General features: G+C 44.6%; 1 protein-coding gene across 1 annotated transcript in view; it reads right to left on the minus strand.

The window, feature by feature from the left end:
* Window positions 1–459: 459 nt before the first annotated feature.
* Window positions 460–26313, minus strand: part of MYO1D (myosin ID) — an 89296-nt gene continuing 63442 nt past the window's right edge. The window contains exons 15-22 of the mRNA XM_066587491.1: window positions 25780–25946; window positions 23882–24089; window positions 23579–23802; window positions 23353–23497; window positions 22389–22493; window positions 22176–22289; window positions 11231–11388; window positions 460–1439 (exon numbers count right to left, since the gene is read on the minus strand). Coding sequence (XP_066443588.1) covers window positions 1283–1439; window positions 11231–11388; window positions 22176–22289; window positions 22389–22493; window positions 23353–23497; window positions 23579–23802; window positions 23882–24089; window positions 25780–25946 — 1278 coding nt within the window. The 3' untranslated portion in view covers window positions 460–1282. The remainder of the gene's footprint in view (window positions 1440–11230; window positions 11389–22175; window positions 22290–22388; window positions 22494–23352; window positions 23498–23578; window positions 23803–23881; window positions 24090–25779; window positions 25947–26313) is intronic.

The following is a 26313-nucleotide window of genomic DNA, read 5'->3' on the forward strand; positions in this document are numbered from 1 at the left end:
TGACAAACTTTGTACTGTTGTCATGCGAGAAAAGAGTGAGGGTTGTGGTTTGTGAGTAGTTTTGCACCTACAGAGGGTGATGTTTGCAGGATGAATGGAGGGAAATACCAGCTGAAGTGTATCCAATATTATTAGAAAGTATGCCACAGAGTGTCTGATGTCATTAGGGCCAAAGGAGCCCCACTAAGTATTAACCTATGGAAATAAATACTACTTTTGGTAGGATAGTGCATCATTAACCCTGTATAACGTCTCTGTACTTCCAGTATTTCCGAGGAAGGGGCTTTCGCTTTGAAACGTGTCTTGCTGCTGTTTTTATTTTTGTAATCAATAAAAAGAAGTCAGGCTAGATCAAGTCTGAAATATACAAAAATAGGGCAAATGGAAAGCGCCGGTCCTGGTGAATATACCCCCTTGGCTATAGAGTGAAGTGAAATGTGTCTATAAATACAGATGACAGAGGATATAAATAATTTATTAGAGCAGGTTTGTCTTTGCGCAGAGGTTTTTGCAGTATATAAATCATTTACCACAGAGATTCGTACATTCTTAAATAATTTACATTTATTGGAGGGAGATGCCATCCGGGCAGCATTATATGCCATTTTTGCATTGCATTGATAAACGTGTGTACGGTACCTATCAAACATATCATAAAAATACCAGAATGCTAAATACATCGACAAGCGGATAAACCCGGCCGACACCATTTATAAAAAAACATGGCTACGTAAGAACCGCATAAAAACCGTATACTCGCTGCTTTGTGCTGCTGTCAATTGTTCTGCAGTGGGAGTACCATCCTTGGAATGCCCTACCAGCTAAGCCCAGTAGACCGTAACATCGGTCTGCAGCAATGCCATTGCAGCGGGTGGCGCGGTCATGTTGTGGGGCAACCTTCAGTGCATTTGGGTTGCGATATTCTGAGACTCGTTGCAATTCCGTAGAAGTCACTTAACTTTGGATACCCTTGCACCAGTGCGTGTCCAAAGCCATTGTCATCCCTACTAAGAAATGACACTTCCACTGACGGTCAAGGCAATTACCATTGATTTATCGCTGTAGAATTTAGATACCTACATATTAATTATTACTAAAAATATAATCCTGTCAGCACATAATTATATAGAGAATTCTTAAAAAGAGACAGCCGCAGGCTGAGGAACCTGGGATAAAATTGCGCAATGGAGTTGTTGGAGGAACCGGTCCCCCAACGTATACCTGTGTCGTTGGCTATTTTAAGGCACGGAGATAGTTGGTATTGCGATAAGGTGCGCAGCGTCTAATTGGCTGACACACTTAAGGTGAAGCCGGAGCGGCTCTTGTTGAAGTGAGGCTGTGCTTGATTGATCTTGGTTTCCACAGTGATGGAGCAGGACTTGCCGTGCTGGCTGCACTGGACTGGGTGCGACACGGTGACCTGGAGACGCCTCTTCTCGCTGGCAGGATACAAAAATGACAGACGTTTAATGAGACTCAAGACACGACTCCTCCTATTGTTCTCATGCATAGAAATGAGCAGCCTACTAATTACACAGAACCTCTTCACAATGCAAATCCTCCATCAGTGACGCTTGGAGTGACATCAAAATGCATACGGTAACCGCCGGCTTATAGGGTGCGCCAATGGGACAGCGATCGTCTGAAGAGTCGCACAAAGTTGTGCGCTTTTACACAGAGCGCTTGTTGTTTACTGGTTCATATTCACAGTCGCTGAAGAACGCACCTCCCTAAAAAGTTATTGGCTCGTTGTCGCAAGACAAACGATTATGTATTTACACTAGACCACAATTAAAGGGGCTGTACCAACATAGACTTATCAACTATCAGTAGGATAGGTGATAAGTCTGATTGGAAAGACCTCACCAATGAGACCTCCACCAGTTCTCAGAACGTGGATCCCATTTCCCCCTCCTCCATACGGTGGGCTCGCTGCAGCCTCTGCAATGAGGAGATTTGAATGAAGCTATGGCCATGCATGCTCATTCATTTCAATGGGGCTTCCATTGATTGCCAAGCACTTTGTACTTTGCCATTTCCGTCAGCCCCATCGCAAATTAATGGAGCGGCGGCTGCGTATGCTTGGCTAGCACTCGATTCCATCTGACTACCGATGGGAGAAGTGACCCTATAGAGAAGAGGAGTGCACAGGACCCCCTAGGAATCGGGGAGGGTCTCAGGTGTAAGTCTAATATAGAAGGCATCACTCCCTTGAAAATGAAGGAAAGCAAACACTTGTATTACACTTTTTAGCTCCAACCCCAATGCGGACATCCGGCTCAGCTTGGTGGTGGTGGTGGTGGGGGGTAATAAATAAAATTACCTGAAAGCGCTGCGGAATAAGTAGGCGCTTTATTTATTTTCCTTTTCTTCTGAGGATCGCTCCCCAATAGTAAATGCCCAGAATACCCCTTTAACATCATGTACCCAATTTCAGTTTGGAGAGATCTTTGAATCAAATGGATGTTGCAGTCAAAAACTTGGTTCCCCCTACAGTAGTCACTTGGTTCCCCCTACAGTAGTCACTTGGTTCCCCCTACAGTAGTCACTTGGTTCCCCCTACAGTAGTCACTTGTCAGCCTGCAGGACACCGCTGCATTTATAGATATACCGCCTTTAATGTTATTCGCTCGTGTAAATGATCTTATCAATACCGCTGAATCGTTAGGAGAAAATGGAATGTCAAATATTTGTATTAACCCGAAAGAAAGGCCTCGATTGGCGTGTATGACATCCGTGACCTACATACAGTAAGCTCCCAGGTCGCACTGATGTAACACACAGGAAGTTTTGTCTTGGTGTCCCAACATCCTCTGACACAATGTAACAGATCATATCGGCTTACTGCACACAGACAAGGTATGGGAGGTTGCAACACACCATTGTCATCAATTATAGCAACTAGTGCAACAGACCAGCCGTGTGACCGTACGGGTGTCTATACATGAAGCGCCATCCACTGCGGCAGATTCTGAAAGTTTTTCTTTACCGTATGGATCCGCACATCCTAGTCCAACATGAGGCTACAGAAGCCGTCCGCTGGGTTTCCACCTGGTATTTGTCCTGGATTTCTAAAGCGCCACAAATAAAGATTTATTGTTTTGAAACGCATTCTAAAAGCGCAATTTACAGCGAATCGCTGCGGCTCTGCTCTGCCGTTTTCAGCCGTGCAGCTTTTGGAGTTGTGTGATTTCAATGCACTGCAAAGCATTAATTTGTGATACAACGGGTGCAGTTTTCTAATGCATTGCTGACAGTTATTAAAAAGCACGTAAAAAACACCAGAAAACCGCAATATATGGAAGGAAAAACCACAGTAAAACGACAAGTAGAAACCGACCCATGACAAGTATTACCTGTATAGCTTTAGGCTATAGTGTCTGAGTTACTGCGTGTCGTCGGCCCTTCTGCACACCGGCCGGTGACTACTGCAGTCAGCACAGGAGCAAACAGATCAGCCCAAACACTGATGTGTTCTTAAGGCGTCTTTTGCACAACTGTATGTGTTTCGCAGCCGAAAAACGCAGAAAGAAAAAAAGTCGTGACCAGTTCGCGGAAAAATCTCGCGTTTTCTCGGTCATGGACATGGCCGGGTGCGGCGTATATATGCTGCAACCCAGAATTCCTTTGGCCGGCATAAGTACTTCTACTGGCTCAATAGAGCCGGCTGACATGGTTTAGCAGCACTAGCCGCTGCTAAACTCCCCCACCTCCCCTTCCTTTGCCGGCAGCTCCCATAGAGGCCCATGGGAGCGGATAACTGATTGTGGCAGGAAAATAGGGCAAGATCTATCTTTTCCGGCCGTGTCAAAACATCAGCCAGTGTATTTGGCCGCAATGTCCTATCTTGGCTGGCCGCGATGTTTTCATATAGTTGAAAAATCGGCCATCTGGACAAATACATTGGAATCCAATGGCCGCGATAAAATGACTGTGTGAATAAGGCATAAAGGGTATTATCAGCTTTTCAATACATTTTTAGTTGGTTTTGCAGTCCATTGAAAATAAAAAGTAAAGGAAAATAGCCCGAATTATAAATCTCCTATCGTTTTGTCTATATAACACCCCTATACACACCAATGTGCCTCAATGGTTACAGGCTATAAACATATTTTGTGTAGTTTGATCCTCGGGGGCGGAACCCAAAGTGGCGCTGGAAATAAAATTACAAAGTTGTATCACGTAGTAAGTAGGCGCTAATCAGCAGCAAGTGGGGCAAACAAGTAGGCAAACCGCCAGTCAGCAGCCATGATGGCAGGAGGAGGCAAGAAGTCTATATGGGGTGCATAGCTCACCACAGTAAATTTTTGACAAATCACAGAACACGTTAAACTGGAGGCATATATTAAGGCCTCACCTATTTTTAACCTGTTAAGTCTCCATGAGGTAAATGTACCCAGGGTTAATAATGCCCATCATAGCCTCCAATTAGTAGTAATCATCTTATATGCACTGTAGATTCCAAACGGTTGTAAATTTTTATTTAACGTGATACTCCGGTTTCAGGACAAAGTTCTTCGAGGACCAGAGGGGGAGGGTGGTAGGTTACCCGCAGTTGTCATTCTCTGCAGTCTTTCAAATCCACCAGTTCTGAGCTCTGTTTTTGGCCGTCCAAGATGGTTGCAGCAACTTTTTAACTACCTAATGCACATAGTGCACTGCTCTCTGATTGGCTAGATCTGATCATGTGAGCATGGGTAGTCAAACATTACCAATGCATCTTGGGGGATCAGGTAGTTTGAAGATTACGTTTGCCATCATGGAACCTGAAAACAGGACCTTGAACTAGCAGACAGAGAACAACAATTGCAGGTTATACCCCCAACTCCCCACATCCAGTCCCGGGACAGAATTTTGTTCTGAAAGCTGTATTTCTGGACAAGAACAGGACATGCAATGAGCAGGGTCCGTGTAGATCAGACAAGCACCCAGGCGCACCTCACATTACGGCTATGTGCTTCTAGTAGGGTTTGACCCCAGCCGGTAATTAAATCCAAAGGCCGCTGCCAGTAATTTCTACTGGACATATTAACCCCTTCATGACATGGCCTATTTTGGCGTTGAGGACCAAGCGATTTTTTGGTATTTTTCCATCTCCATTTTTCAAAAGCCATAACTTTTTTATTTTTCCGTGGACGCGGCCGTATAAGGGCTTGTTTTTTGCGTGGCGAACTGTAGTTTTTATCGATGCCAATTTTGGGTACATAGACTATATTGTAAAATTTTTATTTTTTTTTTTAATGATAGCAGAGAGAGAAAACGCATCAATTCTGCCATAGATTTTTTTATTTTTTTTTTACACCGTTAATCATGCAGCATAAATGAGACTTTCCATTTTTTCTGCAGACCGGTACGGTTACAACGATACCAAAATTGTAACATTTTTTTTAGGTTTTCCCACTTTTCTGCAATAAAAACCCTTTTTTTTGGAAATCTTTTTTCTATTCTAAATTGCTGCATTCAAAGTCACGTAACTTTTTTATTTTTTGATGTACAGAGCTCTATGAGGGCTTATTTTTTGCGAGACGAGCTGCAGATTTTATTGGTACCATTTTGGCGTACATACGACTTTTTTGATCACTTTTATTGCGTTTTTAGTGAGGCAAAATGCTAAAAATGAGCATTTTGCCTCAGTTTTTTAGCTTTTTTTTTAGCGTTTTTTTCGGTGCACAGTCAAAAGCATGTGCAACTTATTGTACGCATCGTTACGGACGCGACAATACCAAATATGTGGGGTTTTATTTTTTTTTTACCTTTTTTTATGCTAATCTGAGAAAAAGCATAAAAAATGGTTTTTTTACTCTTTTTTTTTACATTTTTTTAAATTCATTTTTTAAATCTTTCTTTTTTTTACACTGTTTGTGTCCCTCTGAGGGACTTTAATCACTGCCCTGATGATCGCTGTTATAAGGCATGGCAGAGCTACTGCTCTCCCATGCCTTATCGCTCATACAGCGATCTCAGGCATAGGCAATACAGGACGCCAGTGTCTGGCGTCCTGTTGCCATGGTGACAGGCCGGGCTCTCGCGATGACATCGCGAGTTCCGGCCGGAGACACAGAGGGAGCCGCGCTCCCGCTGTGAACTCTTCCCCTGCCGCGATCTACTTAGATCGCGGCAGGGAAGGGGTTAAAAGTGGCGGGCGCATCTCCGATGTCCCCCCGCTGCTGCAGCGAGACGCCGGCTGTGACTGACAGCCGGCTCCCGCTGCGGGATAGCGCTGGATCATATGTGATCCCGTGCTATCTCCAGGACGTAAGTTTACGCCCTGTTGCGGGAAGTACCAGGCTGCCAGGACGTAAACTTACGCCCTACAGCGGGAATGGGTTAATGGCTGGTAAGAGATAACTGTTAGCCTGGAGCACGAGGAGCAGCAACCACACCGTGAAGTACCTCAACTCACTCCGAGGCTCCAGTCCAGCCAGCACTGACGTAATCACAGACTCTGACCTCTCCTCCGGCATCTCCGTTCCGGCACTTACTGTATTCAACGCAGATGCTGGAGGGAGCCGTTAGAGTCTCTGATTACATCAGTAGTGGTCGGACCAGAACTAGAGAGGGAGTTAAAAGTACTTCATGTTGTGGTTGATGCCCAGCCAGAGGTACAGGTGTACGGAGTGCACAAAAAGGGGGCACTATTATTATGGGGAGCACTATCCGTACTAGGGCCACTAAAGGCGCACCACTTCTACAGCGGCCACTGAGAGGGGGCCACTATTTCTATTGTGGCCACTATTACTACTGCGGCCACTGGAATAATGGAGGAAAAGTTATATATCATGATAAGCCGCACCCCTAACCATGTCCACTAAAACACGGCCCTTTCACCTTGGCCAGTATTATTTGGTGACAAAGATGGCAACCCTACCCTTTGACTTAAACCTTATTACAAAGTTCCTTCAGAACTTTTTTAACTAGAAAACCATTTTAACTGATTATAGGGGGAAGAAAATGCAAATCTGGACATATCCTTTAAAAATCTTACGCACAAGTGTGAGCTGCCTAGGAAGAGATTGCCAGATGCAGGAGACTATACTGCTAGGAAAACTGAAGTCGTCTTCTGCTGCTCCGCGGAAGTACTGGTACGGGTGACCTGTATTAAAACCAAGTCAGAATCCTCCAGGGATAATTGCTGCTGCTCCCCTGCATGGGGTGAGGATGTTTTTGTCACCTTGGCCTAGTTTTCCTTTTACTGCCATCTTATGTAACATCCAGCACTTTTAGTAGTTGCCGTGCTTCATTGCTTTATTTAACCATTTGTTCCCCAACTTTCGACTCGGCTAAACTGGGTGCATGCTTTGGTTGTGAGCTGCCTAAGATAAAGCATGTGAGCGATGCCGGCATGTGATCTCAGGATGAGAGGCGAGTGTGAGAGTGATTAATATGGTGTAATCACACGGGCTGAGATCTCGCTAGTCACTTATGGTGGAAAAGGATAAGGCGTTATTGTGCTTTTATATCATCTCCGAACAAAGGAGTAATACAGGAGGAGAGGAAATATTTAAGGCTCCTTCCGAGGCGAAATGTAAGAGCCAAGCATAGACCAGAGAAGTTGGCATATCGAGGAACGGCTGTAAGTGCCGTGGTGGCGATTCTGGAAAACGATTTCCTGAGTGCCCCTCGTGTCCGACCCTTCACCAGTCTCATAGGAGAGAAAGGAGGAAAGCGAGAGGAGGAGGAGGAGGAGGATGAAAGGGTGGAGGGAGGAGGCGCAGGATGAAAGGGAGGAGGGGGATGCAGAAGAGCGAGAATGAGGCAGGGAAGCTGATGGCTACAAAGAGCTTGGACGGCTGCCTGGTGCTGACCGGGGTTTTTTTAGTGGAGCTCATTAAGCTCTCCATCCTCTCCATAGATCTATTCAGATACTGATGCAGCTGCCATGGAAACAACCAGACCCCCTCTCTCCTAAGTATTACCCCCTTTTTTCTTAAAGGGTAAGGAACACTTGAAAAGCAAATAAAGAAAAAAAAAAAAAAGGTCTACAAATGCCCAACGGCATTGCACACGTTATCTATGAAGGTAACCGAAGCCTTCTAAGAGGACGTGAGGGGTACATAAAGATGGAGGACGGAGAGGGCAGCTTCATGGAGAGGAAGTGGGAGGCAATAAAGACAGCTGACAGCCCAGCATGAAGTGACAGGGGGATGCATGGAGCCCCCTCCAGCTGGATGTGTCACTCACGATGTGACGGGAATGATAGTGGAGAACCACAGAAATGGGCAAAGCAGGAAATATCACAGGAAGGATCACAATCGTTAAAATCTTCCACTTCTGCACCATTTCCCTTTTTTTGGGTAGCGCACACCCCCATGACTGTACCCCTCCTCTGGTGACTGAGGCCCCAGATAGAAATATATACATTTCTTATTACTAATGCATTAAAATGTATATCAGTGATATCACTGAAGCGGAAAACTGTCCACGACATACATACAGGAAGGGCGTTTGTAGGCCGAATCAATAGATTTGAAAACCCCTAGCATTCAACAGCAGCGCTCCACACCGGCCATGAATTTATAGCTTGTAGTGGCGAGTAATGGTCTGGTCCAGCGCACACATAAACTGTTTTACTTGTGCCTCAATCGAGGTCATATTGAATTTACAGGCCTGTACTCCCATGAATATTATGCCATCTACACAATCGGGATGTGCAGGGCGATACGACAGATCAGAATCAATAGTCAGCATTTAGAGATTTACTTAAACCTGAAATGATATTTCTAGAAGAAGAGAACGCTCATAGCAAGAATCTGAGTGTAAAGACGCCTTTGGGGGCCTTTTTTTCCCTTAAATGCGTGTATTTTGGTCCGACAATCATTTCTGCAGAAGGGTTTTATTACAAATTTTGCACTGTTTGTTTTCCGCAGCTTCTACATATCCCTGTATATGGAAACTGCAATTAAGGCTACATTCACACGAGCGTGAATCTCTTGTGAGTTTGCGTTGCGAGTACACAAAACCCGTGCGAATATGAATTCCATTCGTCTGAATAGAGTCATACAGAGAGGGAATACATTCAGTTAGATGGGCGCAAATTTATGTGCGCAAAAACGCATGCCAAAGAAACCCCCAAAACACGTGACCAAAGTGGGTGTCATAAAGGGAAAAAAAAACGCACTTGGCTGCGTTTTTGTGCACCTAAAGTGCGCTGCCGCTATTCCCTGCTGCGGCTGTGACAGCTGCAGCAGGGGATTCCTTGGATGTGAACCCCTGAATGGTGTCACATCCATAGTTGTGACCTTTGGTGAATGGGGCCAGCGGCAACAGCGGCCCCACTGACATACAGAGAACATCGCGATCCTCTACTACAGCTGTGACAGTGGATTTCTTCAGCTCCGCAGGGAGTCCTCTTGTCACTAAACACTGTGACAATGCTGTGACCATGTCCAGTGACAACGTGACTCCCCGCGGAGATGAAGAAATCCTCTGCCATAGCTGTAGCAGAGGATCACAATGTTCTCCCATTGAATTCAATGGAGCCGGTTCTATTGAAAGCAATGGACTGCTGGCGAGCCCTGCAGTGATTTTCCCTGAAAATCATCTATAAAATGTGTAAAAAATAAAAATAATATATATTCCCCTCTCTGCAGCTGTCGGGGCTCAGGCGCATCCAGCCACATCTTCTCCCTGCACTGCTCTGAAGTGCTTTCAGCAGACCAATCAGAGGCAGCTCTCAGCTATTGAATGACAGCAGAGAGCTGCCTGTGATTGGTTCCTGCGCTCAGCCAATCAGAGCCAGCACTCACCCATTCATTGAATTCAATCATTGGCTGTCGCATCCGGGGGTTTCACATCCAAAAAAGACAGATGCCGCAGTTACCTGCGTTTTAAAATCTACTGCCCTATATTTACTGCTGTGCATTTTTGTGTGCAGGTATATATAGGGCATATGACCGCTGCCATTGAAAAGCATTAGTTTTATATAGAGGTGGATCGCAAACGCAGGTAACATACGCACATAAAAATGCCTGCCTTACTGAGGCCTCAGCGAGGTAAAGAATAGCTGAATGTCATATTTTTCGCTTCCCTTGGAGCGCATCACCCATTATTTTCAATGGGACAGTCAAACACATTGATGCTCGACCCGTTGTCCTATTGATGCCGACTTCTGCGCTATCACACAGAAGCGAGTATTGCCAGCCACGCTAAAAGCGCTGCCGGCATGGAGGCGGCGCAACTGGAGAGTGTTCTCTCCCCACCCGAGTCCATTCACTGTAAACAGCACGCCATTCTGGTTTTCTGCATGCAAAAACTGAACTCTCATTCAGTCGCTGCATGCATTTACATGGAACAACAATTCCTCAAATTCCTGCAGGAGCGCGGGGATTTAAACGACTCTCAGCGATAATTGTTCTGTGTAAACGGGCCTTAAGCAGACAGTCCGGCTTCACTGATGGATCTCCTACTGAGACTTGGATTGCAATGTCATTGAAGATCTGTGGGGTGACCTGAAGAGGGCGCTGCACACAAGATGCCCTCACAATCTGACAGATTTGGAGTGATTTTGCAAAGAAGAGTGGGCAAAGACATGCTGTTAGACACCAGTCCAAAAAGACAGAGTATTAGTTATAGGGTGTGCATACTTATGCAACCACATTATTTTACTTAGCTTTTTAAATGTTTTACCCTAAAAGTTTTACGTTTGTTTTCTAATGGAATTGTAGAGATAACGGGTCACACTGAAGGTGAAAATAAATCTGAAATTATTCATCTTTGTCGGATTTTTTAACATGAGAAAAACCTGGCATTTTAACAGGGGTGTGTAGACTTTTTATATCCTGTGATATGTAGAAGCTGCAGAAGACAAACAGACCAATATTTTTAAGTAAACCCCATTGCAAAAATGATTCCATAAAATTAAATAAAAAAATGTTTAAAAAAAAAAACAACAAATCAATCAAAAACATAGCTTTAAAAATAAGTCTTCATTAGATAAATGTTGGGTGAACGCAGTGTTTTTTGGTGGGAACAACCAATGATCTGATATTAGGGTTCCCCAGTTTTCCCCCCACAGCAGATTGGTGCTTAAGAAGGATCAGGTAGATTGATTCCAACATGCCCCATCTTTTTCTTATCAAGAGAGATAAGTTCAGAACACACAGAGGCTTGTCCGAGCCAAGCGTGCATGTATATGGAGGCATCTGGAGGAATAACTCTACCACAGCTATCTAATGTGTATGGCCATCTCTAGATCTAGTTTTATTATGACGATCTGCCACCGCACACTTACTTCTTGAAGTGGTTGCCCAAGACTCCGACAACTTCTCCCACACGACTGTCTTGAGGGGATTGTCCAGCAAGACATAGACATACAATAAGGTCTTTTCGGTCCTTTGTGTGGAAAACCACCAGCTGGTCCTTGCCATCGGTCACGCTGATACCAGATACCTTGTGGAGGGAAAGATAGATCAATCTGTAGTCAGAAACCAGCCAGATAGTCCCCCCAGGTCCACAAAAATAGCAATGCATCGAAACCAAGCAGAAGCCAAATGTAGGGTACAGAAGAGGCATGGCATTTTCTATTAGCTCACCAGCTGCCCTTATAACATACACCATAGGGGTAAGGTGAAAACAGCCCTAAGTGGGCTACCAGGTTGGTTTGGAAGTGAACTTAAGAGTTTTTTTTTTCCAGGAAAATACTTTTGACAACATATCTTCAGGATAGGTTATCAATAGTTGACTGACTGTGGTCCGCCACTCGGGACCCCAGCCAATTAGCTGATTGGGTGTCATCATTGCCGCTACACACAGGGGAATAGAGTGAAAGCTGCTGCTCCGACTGCCATGTAGTGGCTGGTGCTTGTAATTGCAGGCACAGTGTTGTGGCTCTGACAGCTTGTGCCTGATCAGCTGATCTGCCAGGATCCCAAGCGGTGGACCTTTAGGTCATCAATAGTATTTCCCCAGAAACCCCTTTTTATTCCTGATCCAGGATTCTGGGCTTATAGGACAGGAGGTGCCAAGTCCAGGGATGTGATTTTCAGCCTCACCTGGCCTCTGTACTCTCGCTCTCTACCCGCAAATGAGCAGACTTCTTCATTGCGTGTGCATGCAAATATTGCCCATAATAAGAGAACTGTGTGTGCTTCCACGCAATGAAGTGAAGGCATCCGCTCAGTGCAAAGAGCGTTCACTTCGTGAGCGGACAACAAGGGAATAGGGAGGCAGGCGAATTTGAGAGTCACATCACCGGATTCAGCTTTTCTTGTCCTATGAGCCCATAATCTTAGTCTATAAGGCTCATAGGACATGACAAGTTCTCTTTAAAGGGGTTCTCCAAAACTTTTACTACTGATTAGCGATTTCGGATCAGCTGATTCCCAATACCACTGTTAGTTTGGACAGCACTGGGAGCAGATAGCGCTGTCAGTATGGCAGTGGTTAGGTTTGGTAGAGCAGGCACAGCTCCCATTGAATTCAATAGGAGCTCTGCCTGCAGTATCCAACTGGGCCACTGCAATGTTGACAGCAGTATCTGCTCCCAGTGTTGTATACAATAAGTGGGCCTGGGAATCATCTGATTGGTGGAGATCTTGAGTGGCAGACTCTTTCTGACCAACTTTTGATGATATATCCTGAGGATAGATCATCAATAGTAAAAGTCCTGGAGAACAGCTTCAAGTTTGGACTTAAAAAAAAAAAACACAACACCTTCACTCAGGGCATGCCCAGTATTGTAGTTCAGCCCTGATAAAGTGAATTGTGCAATACTAAATACAGCCGATGGACAAGAGTGGCGCTGTTGCTGTAAAGAAAAAAAAAAGCTGACCCCCCCCCCCCCAAATCTTACACAACCCCCTTAAAAAGATGTTACCCAGTACTATAGAAAAAAAACAGTCTACTTTTTTTCCCCCAGCTCCACTCTTGCTCACAGGCTGTGTCTGGTATTACAGCTCAGTGAAGGTAGTAAAGGCCTGGTAATAAGAGGCAGCTTCATCGTAACCCATTTACTACGACCTACATCATATAGCACACACATCCATCTTTTGTATATGTCAGTCACATATAGGATTACATCAGAATAATCACAGTCAGTGACGCTCATTTATACTAATTATCTACTATGAGTCAGCTAATAAAACCCACAAATAGAACAGTTCTTAACAGGCCACAACCCAATAACCTTGTAAATGTAATAGGCTGGGTTTCCCAGTACACAGAGGAATCAGGTGATATTGGAAAATGTAGGGTGGTGTTGGATACTTATAAATGATCATCATATGTGCAGGTTCTAGTTCTAGTTCAGACATTGTTCTAGATTGTTACAATCCCTATGATGTCTATAGGTCCCCTGCCCCATATCTGTATGGAGGGCAGAACTTATGCCGGTTCCAATTAAGGGCTTACTCACACGGGCGCATGTCACCGGCGTATCACGTATGTATGTTCCATGTGTGTAATACATGGTGCTAAAAGCCCACTGATTTCTATTAGGCCACTCACACCAATTTTTTTTTAACACGCGCGAAAAAAGACTAAGCAGCATGTCCTATTTTGTTGCGTAATATGCATCAATATAGACTATGGAGATTTAATATATACAGTGCACAAAAAGCAAGGAAAACATCCTCAGGGGGATATGAACCGGCTTTTTTGATGGGAATCTAACCAATGATCGCCACTGTTTGGAGAACCATTGGGGTCACAGTAGCAGTCAGCTCTCAAGGTCATGTATCAGAGAGGACAGTAGAACATCGGTCTTTCCGTGGCGCGACTTATCAACTTGGTCGCTTTTTTTATTATCTTTGTAGAACTTAGTAAAAAGAACTCTGAAAAGGGTTAATTGGTCAACCAGAAAGTGATGGAAAGTAGTAATTTTATGCAAACAAAGCTACACCTATGATGGAAATCTCACCAAAGGAAACTTTTGAAGAAGTAGGAGAAGACTCTGCCACTTCAAAGACCAGACTGATGAAAGCAGGAAAGGGAGCCCAACAGCAGGAGGTGATAGAAGATATAATAGACTGTGGATGGGTGACCCAAGGAAATCATCTATAAACGTGACCCGTCTCAATGTGGTATAAAGTGGAGGGCAAGAACGGCTCGACATCGGGTGAAAGAATCTGGTATAAATGGTAGAATCCCAAAAATATATTATATTGCTCAAACAAAGGTTGAAAAGATTACAGGGGGCTAAAAACCATGTTAGCAGGACAGAAGAACAAAGACAGAATCATCCGGAGTGAGGAGACCAAAACCTTCCCATTCAGCAGTGATACGAGCATAAAAGTATGCAAGAACACCAACTGGAGATGATTTGCATCCCGATTGCCGTATAGCTACCATGAAGCCCCCAGTTAGTTCTGGGATCCTCGAGGATCCTGGGAGGGATGACAGCAAAGGGTGCAGGCAGGATTTATGTGATCAATGGGACTGAAAACGCCAAAAATACTATATGACACACTTGAGCCCAAACCAAAGCTTCTGCATGTGATCTTTCCCAAGATAATGAGGCCTTTATATTGTAGCAGGATTCGGCTCCCCGTCATGTAGTTGTAAAACGTGGCTTCAGGATAATCGTATTCCACTGCTAGGATGGCCAGGAAATAACCCTGATCTGAAGGCCATTGAAAATCTATGGAGCCCCTTAAGGAAACTTGTTAATCAGAAGCAACCAAGGAATAAAACACAATTAGGCCTCATGCCCACGACCGGGTCAGAATCAGACCCAGAGACCCCATATGCGCCTCTCCGGATCCGCGTGAGAGTCTCTGCTGGCAAGTATGCGCAGTGCAGCGCATCACGCGATACGTCCGCTGTGCTCACAGCACGGAGTATTGCGGGACGGATGGCTTCTATTGACTGCAATGGAAGCCGTCCGCGCCATTTTCTCACTCATCACCCAGCTGCGGGTTGTGTTTACACGGAACGGTTGTTACTTGCATTTCCTCTATTGAGCGACTACTTGGACGACTACTTGTAAAGCCACCCTTAGGCTCTACGGTCAAGAGTTGTTTTCCGTGATTTCGAATACAAGTCCATAGTTCTGGTTTCTCCCCTCCTACATGTAAGCGTTGATTACATATAAAGCCGCTTTATTGCAAAATGTGGACTTAAATGTGCGATAAACGAGGAAAGTGTCAGATACAATAAACTGCAGACAACAGGAAAGAGGACAGAAAATACTAGTAAACATCCATCTCTGTAGGCCGAGCTGAATAGAGCCAGCACTGGACCAGACATCGGCTGCTGCAATCTCCATGGAGATCTCCATGGCAACCCCATCCCCCAAGTAGTTGTCACAGCGATGGGATGCTGCTTTTGGATGCAGAGTTACTTGCATGTTCCAAAGTGGATGATTGCAGCCTCTTTAGTCTCTTGTTCCATTCGCTTCAGCTCCAATTACTCTGTTACTCGCTAATACCACATGTCTTTTGAAGCCGGGCGCTGCGCTACCCACCGGGCTATGCCAATCTAATCCACGGCAGGGACAGAAGTGCAATCATGTCATGAATGCCTATAAGGGATGATGATATAAAGACCTTCTTTCAGCCTTTAGTAGATCGCCGAGATGAATCTGCACGGTGTGCAGCCCAGGAGTTCTTCATCAGGGAGTAATGGGAAGGGTACATACACTAAATCCAGGATGGATCGACGGTCGTGTGTAAAGGTGGGACACCCGTTGTCCAATTATTTTATATGTTAAGAAAAAAAAAACGTCAAAATGCTTTATCCCGTAATCGGCGTCGGCGGTCACGTCTCTGTCAGGGCGTCGGCGCTGCAATAGAAAGTATAGACGGGCAACGGACTGGGGGACGTTGGAAGATTTTGTTGCAAGATTATACAGTTTTCAGGGTATGTTCATACAAACAAGTTATACATACTGATGCAGTTTTGCGCCAATGAGGAAGCGTGATAAAAGGGGAAAACTATTCTGAGAAGCTAAAGGGTCATTTACCTGGGATGCACAAATTGGCGCATTAATCATGTCTAAATACAAAGCCTTCATGAACTACTCGTTTGCAGTTCGCTGGTTGATCGCTTTCAACTAGCATGAAAATCATCGCTGACTTATCGCTGCGTGCCAACGCTCCTCGCTCGGTGTATACATAGAATGTAAAGCGCTGAGTGAGAAGCCCGTGAGGATCTGCTTGTCTAAACGCTCTGCACGAGCGCCAACAACCAGCGGTGACGTCAGCACTTCTGCAGTTGTTTAGATGACTGCCATCCCGTCTGAATTGGACATAACAGTGGAGACATTATCACACCAACGGAAATGGCTAAAGATGAAGGAGTGAAGATGCCTTTATGTGGGGCGATTATCATCCGAATTTGCCGCCTGCAGTAATAATTTTGGTGATTATCGCAGTATGTAAAGGTAACGGCAAATTCGGGCGATAATCATCCCATGTTCACACGACCACCAACAAGGCACCAAGAGAGAAGTCGCTCACCTGTCGGAGTCGCGTGGTTTTGGTGGAACTAAAGCCAAGTGACTGTTGTGACGGGTAAACAGGAGCGGTTTAATGTTTGAGTGACTCCGGTTTACAGGAGTAATAGTTGGGCGGTAGTTCGCGGGATGGTTGTGGGGTACTTATGCGCCCAGCAGTTGTCCGGCGTGACGGTTTCTTCAGACGCTATCAAGAGCAATTTCATCAAATGGACCTGTTCCTAAAGGTTTCATCGTGGGGCTATGTACAGCCGGTTGGCCTTTGCATCGTAATGTAGCAGAAAACCCAACAAGATACCACAATCGCGGGTCAAAATTGGAGACGGTGGTCAGCAGAAAGAACCGTGCCTTATCATAGCGAGACTGGAGCCCTGAGATGAACATCACAATATCCGGTATCATGTAATTGTGCAATCCATGTGGGCGCTCAAAGGTTTCATAGGATATAGATACATGACCAAATTCACTGATCATCCCCTCCCATCTGTTACACACTTCACTGAATAATTCATGCCATAACTAGCACTCCGATCTTTATGAAGAGGAAGCAGGCGGCTTTTAGCATGGCCCCTGGGTATATAGCAGAGACAAGCACTGATGGGCATACAATGGGCAGCAGTAATGCTTATCCCTACGTGCTCAGTGCTTCCGGGGGGCACAAGTGCCAAGGAAGGAAACCTGATGCCAGAATAAAAGGAATCTTGCTACATATATTTTTATTTGCATCAGTTTACTCTGCGGAGATCAGTCCCTATATGGTTAACAATATTCTAAACCAGGGCTGCAGCTTGTCATCTGATAGGCAATAAAGCTCCGTAGGGAAAAGATCTGCTCTTGCTGGAGACATGATCAGACATGAGGTCTGAGGACCCCGACAGCTGAAATAAAGCCATCAGCTGTCGCTAAGGTAATTCTGAACGCAGGGGATATTCTATACGGGGAGAGATGAAAATCTTGCTGGGATTGTCTGGTTAAAGGGATTGTGGTCTACAATGGCTGCTGTCCATGCAGCCTGGGGAAGCCCATCGTAGGACACAACGTGGGAGCCTAATGTTACACTGATGGGGAAATTCATGTACAGCGCACAGGGGAAAGGAGAGGGGCTGTGGGTTCAGAACAGTGTAGTGCCAGGTTCTGCCCATCAGCAGCCCAGAGGAGAAAGGGGCGGGGCTGTGGGTTCAGAACAGTGTAGCACTAGGTTTTGCCCACCAGCAGCCCAGAGGGGCAACGAGCTGGGCCGCGGGTTCAGAACAGTGTAGCGCTAGGTTCTGCCCACCAGCAGCCCAGAGGGGAAAGGGGCGGGGCCGCAGGTTCAGAACAGTGTAGCGCTAGGTTCTGCCCACCAGCAGCCCAGAGGGGAAAGGGGCGGGGCCGCAAGTTCAGAACAGTGTAGCGCTAGGTTCTGCGCCACCAGCAGCCCTATCTCTTTCCCGTCTGTCTGCTCACGAAATCTCCCGTTCTAGGAAGGGTTTCAACTGGCTGCACCGATAGACATTTTACACCATTCCCAGAAAATCCCTTTAAAATTTTTTTTTTTAAACATATTAGAAGTGAATTGTACCAGAATTGCAAGCGATTCCCCTTTGCAGATTGGTGTCGGTTTCACCACTGATACACTCACTGGTCTTGAGAATGGGGGTTCTGTGTCCCCCTTTCTTCTCATTGCCGGCTTACTGCACCCCCTGCAGTGAGGAAGAAACTGAATGGAGCAACGTTTGCGTGAGCGCACTGCCGCTGCATTAGTTTTCGATTGGATTACCAGAGTTAGCCAGTATTTCCGTCAACCCCATTGAAATGAGTGCCAACCGCGCACACTTATACAGTGCTCCATTCGGTGTGACATCACAATGAGCAAGTTATTCCCTATCCTATGCAGCTGATCAGGGGCTCCAGTAGCCAGAGGATTAACAGCCCCTTGGGCAGCACACCCCATAGACCGGGGAACTGCTGTGCATTTGGTTTACCCCTGCATGGAGGGAGAGGAGTGGTGGCTGCTGCCACCAAGCCAGGTAGTAATGCGCGAGAAGGGTTATAGCTGTACTCTGGTGCCGGTCCTTCAGATTTGCTCTGATGCAATGGTTTACATTGCAGTCCATCAGAAAGGTCGCCGAGTCGCCTCACGATGTCCGAACTCCCCTTAGGAGAATACGGTATTCGCGTCTGCACCTCTAGCTGGTCAGGCTCACTGTGCCATTATGGCGTCACTTCCTCTCTTCTGGTCCCAACAACACCGCTCCCCCCCTTAATGTGGCCAACTCTCACATAAACTGACTATATACAATCTAAAATACAGTGTAATTAAACTGTTGGAGAAGAAATGCAATAGAAAGTGCTAAAAACACAGCACCCCTCTAACATACATGTGGGCACTGCCACAGAAGATGCAAAGAATTGTCATTAGTGCATCATAATTTACACTTATGGCCGACACTACAATGTAATCCTGGACAATGCCTTTATCATTTTTTGCAAAAAAAATATGATTTGAAAAACTGATTGCATTTTACAAATCGGGAGCGTTTTAGAAATGACACTTTTATGTTAATATGACAAACAGATTTGCTCAGTATGTCCACAAGGGGTGCTATCTGCCAGTTACAAAGGTTTTGCATGATTATGGCTATTACAATCTGGATGGATCAGCATACACCGCTACATTCCGAAAGCCAAATCAAATCGCATCACTTCCTAATAAATGAGATGCAAGGAAAATGGACGTATTATGTATAAGCTGGGGATACACAGCGGCTGTGGCCGCAACACATGTGGACAACAGAAGAGAAGAACTTGCGTACTCTGGTTACAAGTAAGCTAAGCAGTAGTGCTCAATTTCAAGCAGCAGCTGCAAAAGCTAATAGGATTTTAAGGTGTTAAAAAAAAAAAAAAAAAAAAAGATAAAAACCTGTGATCACAATGTCATGTCCCCCCCTCTATAAATCCCTCACAAGACCACTTGCAAAGGTTGGGATTCAGTTTTAGGCTTTGCTTTTCAAAAAGGATAGAGAGAAACTAGAGGTTTGAACGGCAAACAGCTAGATTATTAACCCCTTGAGTGGCGGGTTTCCTACCACCCTGTCAGACCCACCAGGGCAGGTTTTTTAAAATGGTCTAATCATTGAATTTCAACTAGTTTTGCAGTTGCGTCTCAAGAGCCATAACTTTTTCATTTTTCCATTGACATGGCCATATGAGGGCTTGTTTTTTGTGGGACAAGTTGTGATTTTTTTAAACAGGGGGGAGGAAAAAAAGAAATGGAGAAAAAAGAAAAAAAGGGGCCATGTCATTAAGGAGTTAAATAATGTATTAACTTCCTTCTCTGGGTCGTTACGACGCATGGATACCACATGTGTGATTATATTTTTGATTTTTTACAAAGTAAAGGGAGACAATTGTTTTTATGATTTTTTTAATGATTTTTTTACTTTTTTTTTTTTTCTTTTTTTTTTCTTTTGTCCCTTTAGGGGACTTCCACAGGGACCCATCAGGACCCCTGATCACATTCCGGGGGTCCGATGGTGACAGCCCTTTACATGCTGCAGTGACAGCCCTTTACATGCTGCAGTCACATAGACTGCAGCATGTAAAGGGTTAACACAGCAGAGATCGGAGGTTTTCTCTGATCTCTGCTGTAAGAGCTAGTACCTAGCTGTCCTCTGACAGCTAACAACCAGCTCTCCCTGCCACAGAGACCATCTGCTTGCTTCTGACAAGCCGATGGTCTCTATGGCAACCTGTAAACAAACCAGTGCAGGAGATTGCCGGCATGTCGGCAATATCTTCTGCTGGTTTTTCAAAGCCCTTGCTTTGTTCTCTGTGGGTCTGTGCAGGCAGAGCACACTATCACAGCTTGTGGCATTGTGCTCTGCAGCTCCCATAGTGATACATAGCCCGGAAATCTTCCGGGCTATGTTGCTATGAGCAGTGGAGCTCGTCCCGGAAAATTTCCGGGCGTGCCACTCAAGGGGTTAAATCAGATGGGAGGTCTCTCATAATGAAAGGCTTAAAAAAAAACAAAAAAAAAACCAAAAACACAACACCTTAGGCTGGTTTCAGACAGCATGTAAGTTGCGGAATTTCGCTTTGGAAATCCGCAGCAAAATACCACATCTACCCTGTTTCCCTGAAAATAAGACATAGCATGATTTTCCAGAATTTTTGAGAATGCAAAATGATTTTTCAGGCTTTTTGAGGATGCTTGAAATATAAGCCCTACTCCAAAATTAGGCCCTGCTAACAGTTAATTAAAAAAGTCAATTTAAATAGTGTCCAGGTAGCTATACATGTAAAAAAGTTAAACCTTTTTGAACAAAAATTAATATAAGACACTGTCCTATTTTCAGGGGAAACACGGTAGGTACAGTACAATATTACTGAATGGGGTTCTAATAAATCCCATTCACTCACAGCGGAAAAGAATCTGCAGTGAATTCAAGTCATCTTGTGATGTCACTAATCCGCAGCGTGCTCCCTTGACGATTTTCCCTATACTTTGGCTGCAGATTTTATCAATTTCAATGCAATGCTTTAAATTTGTAGCCAACAAGATCTTGTGCCACTTTCCTGGTGGATTTTACATATTTGCATATATAAATATATTTGGGGTCAGTAGAAAAAACTGACACAACTATATAGGAAATAGTTCTTTACAGTTAGAGCAGTCAAACTATGAGAGATGGCAGATACTATGAGCATTTAAAGAGGTCTAGATACTTATGTGGTAGAGGATGTCTACATCAACCCCTTTAAAGTTTTAACCCCCTACAGTTTAGGACGAGCTCTGTTCATTCTGCAGGAAAACAATACAATTTGGGATGAACATGGCTCGTTCTAGTTTAAACATCAGTAGCTCTGGTTCTATCAGCGCTATCACCATGGTGACACTTTAAAGCTAAGATTCTTGGCTTCAAATTGAAACAAAAAGTATGTTGGTAACTCTTACAGAACTGGAGCTTCAGTTGTTTGAAGTGGGGGTCGAAAATACTGACCTTACAGCTGTCACTTTTCAGTCACTGTGTGCAGACAGAGAGGGAGGTGGAGGGGGCTGGGGTGATGAGCAGGCAGCAGAGATAATTTTTTTCTCCAAATCTCTGTTTTCCAGAGAAATACGATTGATGATGTATCCTCATGATACGTCATCAATACTTGATTGAATGAGTTCCACCGCTCGGGACCCAAGTTCGATCAGCCAACTGGGCGTCCTCTGGCAATTAAAGTGAATGGCCTATAAGACCAAGCCTGACCACTGCAGAAGAAAACAGCTGTCTGCTTTCTAGTGAAATCAGCATAATGCAGGAATGCCCTTGCCCAGTGAAAAGCTGATCACTGACCGGGGTGACCGCTCCCGCCAATCTACTATTGATGACCGATCCAGGAAAATCCCTTTAAGGCCAATTGTGTCAGTAAACTCAAGAATATAACAAACATTAAAAAGTGTATTAATTCTATGGATAAGTGTTCAAGAGGTCAGAGATTCAATGTTCAAACACACCCAATACTCCTATTACCATGGGAGTTGCATCAAGCCCCTGACCACCACCTGCCATCCTGCATACATGCAACAACGGTGAGCATGTCAGAAATTGCAGGCACTAATAGGCTTGTCTGTGCTCATTGCTTTACATGTTGTAATAGTAACTGTCAGAGGAGCTGTGAACTACCTGTGGGATGCAGCATCCTATGTGTGTCTCCATTGATAAGACAAGCAGACATCCAATCTAAAGGTGATGGCCAACCACTACAAAATATCCAGGTAGTACTCCCCATGCAGGCGGGATTGATTACTTACATTATATAGAGGTGTGCTGCTCATGACTTTATACTGCTTGCTGGGATCCATTTTATATAAGTGTCTATCGGTTATAAAGATGGCACGATCTTCTACTTTATTAAATCTGTTGACCTGTATAAGGAAAGGTGGACACAATCAGATGAGATTTATCAGATTCTTGAAGACATGACAACAGTAGCTCACTGAGTGACATCACCGATATATATATACCTTGCGCACGTTGCAGGAAAAGAGAGGCTGCATAAACTTGTCTTTCCTCTGTAGTTCATTTGCCCGAGATGCAAACAAATCAGAACCTTGGCTGTTCTCTTGTTTCTGTAAGACGACAGAAATTAATTGTGGCTTCTGAAGCCAGGAATGCTAGATTACAGCTCTGGAGCATTGTAAACGCAGCTCTGGAGTGTAATACACGCCGTAAATCAGGAAAGATATAAAATAAGTAAAGTACTGTATTTCAAAAAGAATACTGTTCAAAATTGGGTCAGGAGGAGTGTCGTGTCTCCTTAAGGAGAGCACCCAAAAAGTGTGTGGAGACACCTAGGGGGCGAGTGGGTCAGGGGATGGTATAGTCTCTCCCCAAGGAGAGCACCCAAAAGGGGTGTGGGGACACCTAGAAGGTGAGTGAAGAGACCTATAAGGCCATACATGCTCCTCTGGGTAATTTATGCAAATAAGGAAGATGGAAAATTACCTCTGCAGCGCCACCTATTGGATGGCAAAATTTATTCTAATCAATGTGACTTTTTAACAAGTCTTAGCAAAGATTGGGAATAGAAAGCCGATTGGACATGCACTTTTTTTTATTAAAGGGTCTTTTACACATCCCGATGATTGTCAAGTACATTAATTTGCCCAATCATCTGGCCATGTGAAGGCGCCACTGATCGCTTGACAAACAAGCAAATGCTCATTGATCAGGTGACTGCATCTTTCAGGCAGCACCAAAGTCATCATTGTTGGCAGCACACCTCCCCACGTCAACGGAGAATGTACTGCTGACAGGGAAGAAACACAGTATGGGGGGGAACGAATGATTGCATGAACGATTGTTCCTACCTGAAACGGCCTGAATCAGCCTATGGGAACGCCATAGAAACAAGTGCTGATCTGATTGATTAGCGCTAGTCACCTGGAACAGATCACATGATGCAAAAGGACCCTTAGAAGTACTTACAGATGACAAGTAATTCCCTTCCCAGATCCTCTGAAGGCCCATGTCCGCTCTGTGCCCTTTAAGAGTTTCAAAAGCAGCAACTTTGGCCTTGATTTTTGGTATGTCGGCAGGAGGTATGCCCTTTATTAGCTGATACGCTCTCCATCTGTAAAAAGAGATTGCAAGCTCTGTGGGTTTGGTCACAACATCATGACAGGCTGCTAATTCAATGCCACGTCCCAAGTACCTGTTGAAGATACTCTGCATGTATCCCTGGAATCGTCGAAGCACCTTAGGAGGTGTTGGCCACTTTACATTCTTCCCGTAATCTCTGCTGTTCCGTACTCCATTGAACCTACGGACCACCTCCAGAATATAGGACTTCACTTTGTAGCGCCTATAGTATCGCAGTATGGTGAGGGCAGCCTTTGTTCTCTTATATCTCCAGCGGGCCAGTGTACCTCTCCACATCTGGAGGAATTAGAAGGCGACACTTAAGGATATGAAATGGCAAAGAAATGGATAATACCGCACTTAGACTTCATCATACCTTTTGCAGGAAGAGGATGATTCGTATCAACATCTCGCTACGCTTCTCCTCCAGGGAGAACAGGGTGCGCGGGGTGCGAATAAACACTTTGGTTTTACCATATGCAGCATCCTGCTGGAAGCCGCACTCTGTCAAGAGTTTTTGTACAGCAATTTGGTCTGAGGGTAAGTCATGGTTCGGCCACGTCAATTGGGAGATCATCTTGTACCTGGGCAGGTGGAAAACAAAGATGGATGTTGCATGGAATGAAAGATAAAAAGTTACAATTTTTTTTCCACTTGTGTGGCTGGAGCGGTCATCTGCTTTCCAGCAGCACAGGACGCATATTAGCTTTTTACTCCCCACTTCTACATGAGCCAACCTAAATAACCAATCACCGTGAATCAGGCAAACCAAATAACCAATCACTGGGAATGAGTAAATCTGAACAACCAATCAGGTTGCAAATGGTGTGCATCTGGGGAGTAATATAGGTATATGCGCACGGAACGCAGATGGGGCTACGGAACCAGTTAGCGGTGCCCAAGGGACCGAAGACAGGCGAGTATACGTGTTTTTTTTTTATTTTAACCCATGCCTTGCGGTTAAAATTTTTTAATTTGAAACCACATAACCCCTTTAAATGCACGTATTTTGCGCTGACAATTATTTTCGTAATAGGGTTTAATTGAATTTAGCACCTTTTGGCTTCTGCAGCATCTACATATTACTGGATACAGACGTTGCAGTCTATCAGCGAGGCTAGACTATTAACTTAGTTTTAGTCTTAGTATTGGTCTTCCTCTGCTTTCTCCTCTCCTGCATCTTCTCATCAGTTAATTTATGACCACAACAAAGTTTATCTTATAAATAAGCTGATAAGAAGGTGCAGGAGAGGAGAGAGCAGAGGGAGACAAATAAAGGCCCATCTGGACACACTGATCTCGCTCAAAATTCGATCAAAGCCATCTTTTGAGCGATAACCGTTGGGTCTAAATGCACGGACATTGTGCAGTTTTCTTGCACGATTCGTTTCTCGCTCAATTCTAGTTTTCTAGAATTGAGCGATGAACTCTTCTCAGTGGTGCAGGCAGTTCTCACAGTCGGCGGCGCTGATAAGATTCTTTCAGCTCGTGTCCCGCTAGTAGTTCACAGTGAGATGCGAACTGTAAACGCAGAGAACAATGCAGCTGTTTGCTTATGCAAAACAGCTGTATTGTTCGTCGAGTGATAGCGGTGGTGTCCCGCTCCGCCTGCATAGCTCTTTAGTACCTAATTAGCTACTATAGACTATGCAAAGCTGATCGCTTAAAACTGTCACTTAAACTGTCGTTTGAGCGATCATCTTTCAGTGTAAATGGGGTCTAAGCTGTCAGTCCAGCCTGACTGACGGATCTCCTACTGAGACTTAAACGGCAGTGTCTATATACAGTGATGTAAAAGCTGCAGAAAACAAATGGTGAACAATTTTTAATTAAACCCTATTACAAAAATTATTGAAATATGTGGACTTAAGTGAAAAAGTATGCCCCCCTTCCCCCAAAGGTGCCAAAAACCTTTAAGGCCCTTCTACATAGGCCGACAGCAAACAGGTTGATGCTGGCTGTATGGAAGACAAGAGATTGTTAATAGAGTCAGAGTCATTCATCCTCAGCATTGTCAGCCGCACACCCTCGGTTTATATATTTTTTCTGTAACAATCTAAATCAGTTGACGAAAGAGCGTTTGCTTGCTTATTGGCCGATTGGGTGTATATCTACATGACTTGATGATCAGGCAAACGTTCAGATGAATGATAAAGCCCAATCACTGACCCATGTAAAAAGGTGCCTTTCTAAAGATACAGTATCAATCCCCTTTAATATGATGGACTACTGTCATGTCACGATACCGCACATGGAAAAACAGAATACTCCTACCTGTGAAGAAACTTCTCATATACTTGACGATACGCAAAACCAGCTCGTCGGACACGGACATTCTCCAGTAAGCCCAAATACTCCACTTGGTGTTTGCAGCGCTCTTCATCAAACAAAGCTGGGGATTTTTTGTCATTTGGCTTAATGCAACGGACGTAATAAGGCTCCTGGGAGATCAGCATAGATGACACAGGGTTACATAAGTGCAAACAGCAAGTGGACAGATGACTGTATAGACCATGCTGTAAATACTACAGATTCCATAATGTGAATCACCAGAGAACGCCTATGTAGACCTTGAACTTGGCATTTAAACTCTAAAGCCTGCAGAACTGTGAATACAGCCATAACCTATAAAACAGAGCTAACATTGCTACAATGTAATTAGAAAGTTACACAACTTTATGAAGTTTAATTCTTTCAACAGATAAGCTATAAAACGGTCTTCAAAAGGTGAACATGCGCAAATGCCAATAATACGGCAGAAGGAATAATACAGAGGAATAAGAGCTACAGCCACTATTGTGGGATATA

This window comes from Eleutherodactylus coqui, chromosome 13, assembly GCF_035609145.1.
Source record: "Eleutherodactylus coqui strain aEleCoq1 chromosome 13, aEleCoq1.hap1, whole genome shotgun sequence".
NCBI lineage: Eukaryota > Metazoa > Chordata > Amphibia > Anura > Eleutherodactylidae > Eleutherodactylus > Eleutherodactylus coqui.